The sequence below is a fragment of the Rhineura floridana genome, chromosome 10, assembly GCF_030035675.1.
Source record: "Rhineura floridana isolate rRhiFlo1 chromosome 10, rRhiFlo1.hap2, whole genome shotgun sequence".
In the NCBI taxonomy this organism is placed as follows: Eukaryota; Metazoa; Chordata; class Lepidosauria; order Squamata; family Rhineuridae; genus Rhineura; species Rhineura floridana.
In genome coordinates, this window is record NC_084489.1 from 36,179,569 (window position 1) to 36,190,875 (window position 11,307).

The 11,307-nt window shown below is 43.5% G+C and overlaps 1 protein-coding gene across 4 annotated transcripts in view; it reads left to right on the plus strand.

Annotated features, from left to right (window-relative positions):
- Positions 1–11,107, plus strand: part of ANKRD28 (ankyrin repeat domain 28) — a 149,568-nt gene extending 138,461 nt beyond the window's left edge. For all 4 annotated transcript variants that reach the window (XM_061585885.1, XM_061585886.1, XM_061585887.1 and 1 more), the window contains 2 exons: positions 527–618; positions 9,166–11,107. In XM_061585885.1, the coding sequence (XP_061441869.1) occupies positions 527–618; positions 9,166–9,452 (379 nt within the window). In that variant the 3' untranslated portion in view covers positions 9,453–11,107. The remainder of the gene's footprint in view (positions 1–526; positions 619–9,165) is intronic.
- The last annotated feature ends 200 nt before the right edge of the window (positions 11,108–11,307 follow it).

The following is an 11,307-nucleotide window of genomic DNA, read 5'->3' on the forward strand; positions in this document are numbered from 1 at the left end:
AATCTGTACTACATTTTAAATAGCGGTCTTCACCAAAGAATTAGACAAGGACAAGGCCAAACAAAAAAATCTTAATATTAAAAGATGCATTAATTTACAAGTTATTGGATAAGAATATTGTAATCATACTGGCTTAAAAGAAGGCACAGAAAAAGGACGTGTTGTAAAGAAAAAGTAATTACTGACCCAATTCCTGTACTCTGTTGTTACCTTACAGTAGGATACAACAAAGTTAGTTCACGAAAACTCAGGTTACATGAGATCCAAAGAGCTGCTTATTGTCACACAATATAGGTTCAGTACTTACACAAGGGTTGCCTAATCTTTGGTCCTTCAGATATTGCTGGACTAAAATGCCCATTATCCCTGACTATTGGCCATGCTAGAGCTGAGGTAGACAGAAATTTTAGTTTAACGACATCTGGAGGCCCGTCGTTTACCCCTGATTTACATCATTGCACAGTAATCTTTGTATGCATTTTTAATTTGTTTTAAGATTTGTCACAGTGTATGGTTATTTCCATAGGCCTTTGCACGTTGCTGCTCGAAATGGATTAACAGTTGTAGTTCAAGAACTTCTAGGGAAAGGAGCAAGTGTACTTGCAGTAGATGAAAATGGTAAGTAAACTGAAACAAAGTAAACTCTTATTAGTCAAAAAAAAGAGCCTGCTGGATTAGACCATCTAGCACAGAATTCCTTTTCCTACAGTGCCAGATGCCTCCAATAAGTCTGGTATTTAAAGATATACTGCCTCTAAATATTTTTGGCTAGTAGCTGTTGATTTAGCCTATTCCCCCATGAATCTGTCTAATGCTATTTAAAAACATCTAAACCATTGTCCACCAGCATTCGTTGCGGCAGTGAAATTCATTGAGTTGATAATTATGGGTTCTATGAAGTACTTTCCTACTGTGGAGGAGGATACACTCGATTGGTTTGCTCTTTCCCTCACTCCAGGAGGCAGGACTATGCAAAGCAGGCTTGTGACATGCCCTCTGTGGGAGAGAGTGCACCCCTCTCCAGTGTACTTATAGAAGACAGGCTCCAGATAGCCTAATCTTTCTCACTCATATTTTTAAAAAGTGGAGGTGGAGAAAGCCACAGAGACTATTTCCGTCAATCCAGAGCAAGCCACTGGTAAATCCTTGGATTAAGGAAGGGGGAGAGCACATCTTTGTCCCTGGACTTTAGGAAGCAAACTGCTAGTCTGAGGCATGGCTGACAGTTCGTAGTAATGTATATTAATGTGTAGTCTCCACAAGGCAAGTAACAGTCAGTTTGATTTGATTTGAAAGGACAGGCAGTTTATAGATTAGCAACTGACAACTGAAATCAAACAGCTGAAATTGAAATGCAAAACAGCTTGAAATACCTTGGTTTTTTGGGGAAAAAATACACAACTTGGACATTCCTGCCCTTCATGTCTAGTATAGCAGCATTTTGTGCAGAAAGAGCCAGGAAATGCAGTATATGTAGCTGTGATAGCACTGTGATGCTCTTCAACGGGGCAGAAAATATGCTGCAGATTTCTCATCTTATTGTTGTTATTACTGAAAAGAAATATTGTTCTTAATACTTGGGAAAAAAATCTAAAGAGATTTTCCCCAAGTTGTTCTTCCTTAAAACAAGGAATGATATCTGGACAGGCACATGTACCAAACTACTCTAACCAAACAAACTGTAGACTATTGCCCCATTGCCTTAAGAGTAGTCCAAGGACAGAACTACAAGGTAGCTTGGCAAACAAGTGTTTCCTAATTTCGGTGTGTTTACTGAGATAACGTGGGCCAGAGGGGCTTCAGGGGGATTGCCAGTAGTTAAAATGCACCTACCAGTTATCCACTACATCTCCCTTGCTGGGCTGACTTCTAGATTTGGAGGCTGAGGGGCAAATTTATTAAAATCAGTTCAAGGGAACAACTGCTGGGTGGGGCAAGGATTCAGCGCTCTCCACAGCCTATAGATTCTTCCCTGGAAGTCTTTTTTCCCTGTTCTGTCTCCCACCTGCCAGACAGCCATTCCATTTGCCTTACAAGAAAAACAGTACTTCCACTTTAATTTGGTGAATAGAGTCTAGCTCTGCAGCTGGTATATGTGCTGCCAAAAAAGAAGTGGTTGCTTTAATGTCTGCAGAACAACAATTGACCTTAATTTAGATTATCAATTTTCTATTTTGGCTGGTTTCATATGAAGTTTTATTTGGCTTTTAGTGTCATAGTTTTTGAGGTAATCTGCTTCTATTTAAATTCAACAATTTGGTGCAGACTGGAGAGATTGAATTGTGTTTATAACACGCATTAGATCCTTAAACTTTTTATGGACATGAAAAAGTCAGCCAGTAATACTCAGCAAATGAAAGCAGGCAAGAGAGTATACCCAGAATACATGAACACTAGGAAGCAAATAGAAGGTGCAGTAATGTGCTTATGCTAGTCTCATGTTTGTATTATTTGCACACTCTATCATGTTTCTTTTACCATTGTATGTTTCTTTTGCCTAAGAGAGACGTGTTTGCCATATGTAAGTTAGGCCCATATACTGGGGCATTTGTAATATTAGAGGAAGGTTGTGCTTTCTCCAAGACCAAGAACTGTATCAGCCCAGTTTACATGCAATCCTAAATTATGGTATGATCTGCAGTGACTCTGGACTCAATGCCCTCCCACTCTTCCCAGCACAACTACAAGGTGATTGGAAACTTCCATTTTAAGTTAGCCACAGTTTAGCGTTACATCCAAACCCTAGACTGCAGTTTGGTTTTAACTGTCATTACTAAAAACAAGCCCACTTCATGAACTACAGTTTGAAGTTAACTGGTTTCCATGAAGCACAACTCAGATGTCATACAAGTTGTGGTTACTCTAAAATGGAAGAAAAACTGCTAAGTGGGGGAAGGTGAGGCTTGCTGCTGCTCATTCCTGTAATGCTAAGCCATGGTTTAAGTATTACACATGAATGCAATCTTTCTCTTCTCCTGTATGTGGAAAGATGATATCAGGTGGGGTAAGTAGCTCCACCTAGCAGCTGAAGGCAAAAGAGCACTGCTGATTTTTGCAGGAACTTCCTGTTCTTTGTAGCTCCCAGCTCAGTTCTCTTCTGCCTTCACACACAACGGTTGATTGCTCTCTGTGTTCTGTGTTCAGACCTGTATATTTGTCTTTCGTATTTGTCTTATATCCTTTGTGTTTCCCCTTCTGACCTTGCCTTTCCCCCCCTTGTTTAAAAAAAAAATCCCTCTTTCCTCCCCTGGAGCTCTTCCGCAGCGCGAGGAAAACCAAGAAAGGGATTTCTCTCCCTTCCTCCACCAGAACCGTGCAGGGGTGGGAAGTTGTAAGGGGTGCTGTATTGGAGGACTTAACGCCCCCTCCCCTTCACCCGGACCGGCTCATTACTGCCACTCGCCATTACAGCCATATACCCCCCATGCCAATCTCATTATCAGCAGAGACGGAATCTGGCGGCAGCTTTTGAGTCACCAACGCTCCTTTCCCGCCTTGCAGCAGCAGTGCTCATTGCTCAAGCCCCAGGAGGAGTCCTCCTAAGCCCTCCCCCATAAGACCTGCTGCACGGTTGCACCATGGGGAAAGCAACCTGCAAATCCGACAGGCTGGAAAGAGGCCCAAGCCGCTCCTATCCAAGCTGCTCCCGCCCAAACTAGCAGCAGTGCCTCCACCATTACCCAGACAGGCTTTACAGCCTTCCTTTGGGCCAAATGTCCAGATGGAGACGGCCATGGCCCGTCCCTCTTCTGACAGGCTGGAGGTGGCAAAGGCAATGAACATAGCGGGCAGTGTGGCTTCAGATGGTGCGGTGCCCATGGTGGACAGGCAGACGGGTCAGACCAGGCAAGCTCCTGGTGATTATAATGCAGACGAGGGGAGGGACTCTCACAGCACTGCTTTCAGGACTGGAAGAGATCAAGAGTCACTGTCTGAGGAAGAAGGCATACAAGCCCACCCTGGCTTGGATTCAGTTTTTTCTACCAGATCCTCATCTGAGGATTTCATGGGTTTTAGAGATACGTCTGCCTCTTACCAGACCATTCATGTCACAGAAGGGGAAGGATTCCAGCCCCCCCTTCTCTCTCTGCTCACCAATTACAAGGAGAGGGATATCACCCATTGTACATACACTCAGCCTCTTCAACTGCATTTCTCGGATCACATGCTTCAACAGTTGAACGATCAACTCAGGGCTTCCCTGTTAGCGGTTTTGACCAGGGATTTATCAGGCACAGCATCCTCCATTCAGCACCTCCCTAGTGGCATGCAGGGAACGCAGGCAACACAGGGTTCTTCTTCAGCCATCCCATCATCTTCCAACCTGCAGCCTCCTGCAGCACACAATTCATCTGACCCTTGCTCGACCGCCCAAGGTAGACATGCTCAACCTACAGAGGAGACCCCTGTCAATCCAGACAATGAACTGATTATCTTAGACGAAGAGGACTGGAGTGGAGAGTCAGAATATGAAGAGATTTCAAGCAACAGAATTTTCCAAGAGCCCCATTTCCTCCCCCTCTTATGCAAGGCAATGGAGGCCCTCAGCTTACACTCCCCTGACGACCCTCCAGTTCCTTCAACATCCAGGATTCTGACTGTGTTTCCAGACCCAAAACCTAAATCCAGGGTGTTCAAGCTCTCTGCATTACTACCTAAAGTGATCAAATCCAAGTTCGATGTTCCTTTACAGTTCAAGAAGTCGGTGTCAACAGCTAACAAGTTCTATACACCTGGAACAAGAGATCATGGACCAGCTGAAAGTCCCACTAGTAGACGCACCCATAGTTAATCTTCTAAATCCATCTTTGAATCCTAAAGACTCAGATGCTCACCTTAAGGACGCGACTGAACACAAACTAGACCAAGGCCTCAGAAGGGTACATGAGGCTAGCAAGCTTTCCATTAGAGCAGCAGCAGCAGCATCTTCTGTCTTCACAAGGGCTTCTCTCTTATGGCTAGAGGACCTTCTGGATGGCCCACAACAGGACCCTGCCAGAGCATGCAAATCCTTGTTAAAAGTCTCTCGCACAGTGACCTTCATGGCAGATGCATCTTCGGATGCCATGCAATTTGCAGCAAGGTCATTAGCAGCAGGCGTCTGTACCTGTAGAACCCTATGGCTGCATTACTGGGAAGCAGATGCCACAGCTCACTCTAACCTGACTTCGGAGCCCTACATGGAAGGCAAGTTATTTGGTGACGAGCACTAGTAGGCGTCTTGGAATCCAAGGACAAGAAGAAATCTATGCCCTCCTCCAGGAAAAGAGAGGACAGAAGGCTATTTCAAAGAACCTTCCACCCATATTCACATTCCTTTCGGAATTCTAGGACATCAGGACAAGCTAGAGACACCCGCACCAATCGTCCCTTCTGGTACAGACATCATCTGCAGGCAAAGGGCCAACCATACGTTCCCAATAGACCGGGGTTTGGAACCCAGGCAAAAGGGAACAAACATCAATTCTGACGCCAACACCCCTCCGGTGGGAGGACACCTCCAACGCTTTACTCAGCGATGGAGGGAAACGTCATCGGACCAATGGGTGTTACGCACCCTCAGAAACAGCCTGAAGCTGGAATTTACATCCCTCCCTCTGGCAAGATTTGTCCCATCCCCTCTCTCGTGGACTCAAGACAAAAGGGCAAGAACCCTCAAAGCCATTTCCCATCTGCTTCAAATATCGGCAATAGAGCCGGTCCCGGCAGGGGAGATATTTTTGGGCAATTACTCAATTTTCTTTACTGTTGTAAAAAATAGGTCATTCAGGGCGGTACTCGACCTCAAGAACCTGAACAAATACATTCAATACCACAAGTTCTGCATGGAAACCTTGCTTTCAATCAAGGAGGCACTGAGAAAAGGGGACTTCCTCTCCTCAATTGACTTGAAGGAAGCCTACCTACACGCCCCCATCTTTCCCCCCACAGATGCTATCTCTTCGCCATGGGGAACAACCATTTTCAATAGAGGGCCATGCCCTTTGGCCTGTCGTCTGCCCCCAGGGTATTCATGAAGATCGTGGATACCCTGGTAGCCTACCTCAGGATGCAAGGAGTCCACATATTTCCTTATCTGGGTGACTTCCTAATTCGGTCCCCATCACTAAGCAAGGCCTGGGAGGATGTGCACATCACCTTAGCCTGCTTGAAGGATCACGGCTTCCTAATCAACCAGAAAAAGAGCCAGTTAGTTCCTTCCCATCACATTGTACATCTGGGGCTGCTATAGACTCACAACAGGGGACAATACGGCTGGCACAGGACTGAATCAACAAAATATGAGCTGCGGTATCCCACCTTATGAATTCCACACCAGCAGACCTCATGCACCTAGCCTCAGTACTCGGGTCGATGGTGGCAGCCTTCCAAACGACACCTTGGGCGCGTCATCACTCTCACCCCCTGCAGTGGGCATTATTGCCATTCCAGAATGAGATAGCAGCCAGGCAGCATCGGACAGTATTATTGTCACCTGCAGTTTGTCAGTCTCTACTGTGGTGGGGACATGAACCCAGTCTTCTCAAGGGAGTACCGTTCCACGATCCCCCATGTATAGTGATCATGTCGGATGCCAGCCTATTAGGCTGGGGCTCCATCTGCAAGGGTCAGATGGTGCAAGGAACATGGTCACAGGAGGAAGCCAGCCTTCCAATCAATTTACTGGAACTTCCGGCAATCCGCCTGGCACTGACACACTTCACATGCACCGTACAGTTGGGGGCGGTGCTCATATGGAGAGACGTGTCCGCCAAATCTCATTTTGAATCATCACAGGGGCATGCACTCTCCCCTTCTCCAGAGGGAAGCCTCACTCATCTTCCAGTGGGCAGAAGAACATCTGGAGTCGCTCACGGCAGAATACTTCAGAGGGGAGGACAACAGTCAAGCACACTGGTTGAGGCAGGAGAAGGTACATCAAGGGGAATGGAAACTACATCCTCTGGCCTTTCAGGCAATACTGATACGATTTGGCACAATCAAAGTAGACCTTTTCGCCTCCAGCCTCAGCCATCAGGTAAAGAGATTCTTCGCCAGATACGAGACGCCGGAGGCAGAGGGAATAGATGCTCTCGCAGCCCAGTGGTCTCCAGGTCAGCTACCTCTCCCGATCATTCCCAAAGTGCTCCAGAAAATCCGAGCCGAACGGGCAGTGGTTCTGCTGGTGGCCTCTTGGTGGCCAAGGAGACCTTGGTTTCTGGAACTCATCAACCTATCTGTCAGTACCCCATGGAGAATTCCTCTCAGGGACAATCTGTTATCACAGGGACGTTTTCTCCATCCGGATCCCAGCTGGCTGGCTCTTCATGTGTGGAAATTGAATGGCAACATCTCTTAAAGAAAGGCATTCTGAGGCAAGTTGTGAAGACAGTGATGGCCTCCAGGCGCCCTTATACTGTTCGAATATATGAGACCACATGGAAAGCCTTCTTGTCTTGGTCGCACAAACAAGGCGTAAATCCAAGTAAGGCAGGTATTAAAGAGATTCTCTCATTCCTACAGCAGGGCTTAACAATGGGACTCAGGCCAAACACTTTGAGATGTCAGGCTTTGACTTTGTCAATCCTATCTAAGTTTCCTGAAAAGCCACTGGGTTCTCACCCATTCCTGAGGCATTTCCTTCGGGGGGCAACGTTACTGGCGGCGCCGACAGTCCATCATTTTCCAGCTTGGGACCTACACAAGGTCTTAATGGCCCAGCAGAAACCTCCCTTCGAGCCATTAAATCAAGTTCCCCTCCGTTTACTATCTTTTAAAGTCCTGTTCTTTGTGGCCATTACTTCAGCCCGTTGTGTGTCTGAGCTGAATGCCCTGTCTGTAGATAAGAATTTCTGTGTTTTTCATAAGGATAGGGTAGTATTTCATATTGTACCTTCCTTTCATCCTAAGATTCTATCTACCTTTCACTGTCAACAAGTGTTAGTGCTCCCTTTCTTCTGTCCTAACCCTGTGCACCCCACAGAAAAGGCGTGTCACTCACTGGACGTGAGAGAAGCCTTAAAAGTATATATATCCAAAACTAAGCCCTTTTGCAAGACAGTTTATTTGTTTCGTTTCATCCAGCTTTAATAGGAAACAAGGTTTCAACCTCCACCCTTGCTAGGTGGATCAGGGCATGTATTACCTTGGCATACGCTTCACTGCGACTGGCACGACCAGCCAGGATAGTGGCTCATTCCACTAGAGCAGCAGCCACAATGGCAGCATTCTCGAGAAATGCTTCACTAACAGATATGTAAAGCAGCCACATAATACGTTTATTAGACACATAAGATTAATACCTATGCATCTGCAGAAGCAGCCTTTGGGAGGAGAGTGCTACAACATGTCCTCTCTGACTGTCAATGAATTCAGCCCAGCAATATTCCCACCCTACATGGGTCAGCTTTGGTATGTCCTACCTGATATCATCTTTCCATGCAAGGGAGAAGAGACTTTTTGTCTTACCCTGAAAAAGGTCTTCTCTGTGCATGTCAAAGATGATATCTGGGCCACTCCCTAGGAGAGCTGGGTTGCAATCATGGGTACCTGGTAGGCCTCTTGCAGGGAGTGTATGAGTGCTGTTTCTTGACTTTTCATGTCATAGTTCCTGTCAGTGCTCTCAATATTAGTTAGCTTGTCATCAAGAACTGAGCTGGGAGCTACACAGAACAGGAAGTTCCCGCAAAAATCAACAGTGCTCTTCTGCCTTCAACGCTAGGTGGAGCTACTTACCCCACCTGATATCATCTTTGACATGCACAGAGAAGACCGTTTTCACGGTAAGACCAAAAGTCTCTTCTGCTTCACTAGATTCTTTTAACAAATATGCAGTAATGCCATTGTTGTACAGTGTACATGGCTGTACAGTGTACATTTTGTGCAGTGGGACTTCCCTTCTTTCCCTCCGATTCCCCCCCTCCCCGCGATCTCCGCTAGAAGGTCCTGCAATCTTCTGGAGAAGATTGTGGGGAGTGCAGTGGAAAGGGGAAGTCCCATTGCTCAGTTGGAAGTATGTTCCACCTGTGAGCAGATACAGTTGGATGTCGCCCACAGAACTCAGTTTTTAAATAATATAAGAAAATTATGCTTTGCTGCTACACCAACTGAATAAGACTTCCAGGCAATATCTGAAGATTTTGTGTGTGTCTTGAAATAAAATTATGGTTTTATTCTGACTCTTAGGTTATACACCAGCTCTGGCCTGTGCTCCCAATAAGGATGTTGCTGATTGCCTAGCTCTCATTCTGGCCACAATGATGCCTGTTTCATCAAGCACTACATTACCTTCCCTTACATTCAATGCCATTAATCATTATACCAACACCTCAAAAACTGTCACCTTTGACTCCTTGCCAATTATCAGGAGTGAACATAGTTCTTACTGTAGCTTCAACAACATTGGCAGGGAAGATGGCTATCCATATACAGAAGAAGATGAACTTAATGACTCGGATTCTGAAACCTATTAAGAAACTCCATTGAGGTTCAGAAGATGAACTCGCTTGCTGAATTTCAAGATGGTATTGTTGGAGAAAGCAGCCTCTTTGAATTTTAAAAAAAGACACCTTGAAGAAAAGGGTTTGTTTTAGTAATGTGGATGCACATGAAATATTTGTGCAATTTCCCAAATGCTTTTAAAAGCAGGTTATGCAAAGGAAATGCGTCAAATCCATGGTGCAAAAAATTACATAAAATGTTATTTAATTGCAGTGTACTGGGTTGTCCATGGTGCCATGAAGAATCCTAAAAAGGCCGTGCACCATTGTCTGTCTAAATGAATAAACAGTTATACAACAAAGATGACAATAGATTTAAATCTTACCAATAAAACTAAGAGCATTTTGAAGGCAATAATCGAGTTTGGTACAGAAGGCGTTGTTTGTGCAGCAAATTGCCAAAGGACCAAATAAATAACATAGACTTTTTTAATTAAAAAGAAAAACTTTTTTGAAAAAACTTGAATAGGTTAAATATGTAATCGTCTTAACCAACCCATAAATTACTTCTGGCAATTAATTTTAAATTTGGTTTTAAATGTTGATTTGTTTTTAATAATCTAACAGCCTACAAACACAGTTAAATGTACCATGAAAAAATATAATTTTCAGTTTTGTTTCTCTTAGATGAAATGAAAATTACTTGTCACAGTTCTTATAGTACTAAAGCTGTACTAGCTTAACCAGGGATAGTCAGGGTGAAACATGTACAGTAATATAATAAAGGAAGGGGAGACAGTGATGCAGTAATTATTGCACAGCTTGCTTTCTTTTACAAAAAAAATTGATGTTTTAAAAATATTTTTTTATTCAAAATACAGGAACGGTAATTATCTGTGCAAGTGAAACTGCATCAAAAACAAGAATTCAGTATCCTGACACCCTGCTAAACTGCCTTAGGGAAATGGAATTTTCTATAGCTTGCCCAATCCAGTACATCATATAATGAAATGAGATTTGTGCCTCTATGGTGTATATAATTTTTTTAAAACTCCTAAGCTTCTATGGCACAGGATGTGACTGGGCTATGGAAAGTAAAATGGTTTCCCTCTTATCAAAAAGGTACAGTGATGGATCTTTGGGAACATGTTCAAAGTGCTTCAATTTCCAATTTATCAAAAGATACAGGTCCTTCTGCTATAGTTACAACTTGCCCTGAGTTTGTCTAATTTATAATAGGCTACTGTAAAAAAAAATTGAAGAATGGAATACTTTTCTCAAACCTAAGCTGAAGTTTGTTAAAATAGAGGTATTTACTTTATTTGGTTTTGCTTTAATTGAAAAGTAACAGTTTAATTATAACTTGCTTATGTACATGCAAGAACATATTCTTGCATGTTGAAGTAAAACACAAATGAATTGCTATAAACTGAACCCATCTTCTATCCTTTTTTGTATTGTGAAACTGGAAACCTTAATGCCATTGTAAATTATCAGCTTGTTTTCTGAACATAGTGTGAAAACACAGGACAGTATTTTGATCTATTTGATAATTTTGTGGGTTTTTGAAGAATTAATGAGCATGTACATAGAAATAGCGACTGCTTGAACACTGTATTTACCTGCACTCTTTGAGTACAAGATTCCTGTGTATATTTTACAGAGTATAATAAAACCCAGATGTGAGAGTTGTATTTAATGAATAATTTGTGTATCTGTGGGATAATTGTTAATTCTTTAAAGGGCTCCTCTTATTGAATACCTCAGATTTATAAATCCTATTCTACAAAACCTTTTTAGTCTTCTGATTCTAAATCAAAGATCAATAATTCAGATACTTAAGGTATCCTTTGGAGGCCTTTGGATCATTGATTGACTGACCTAAATA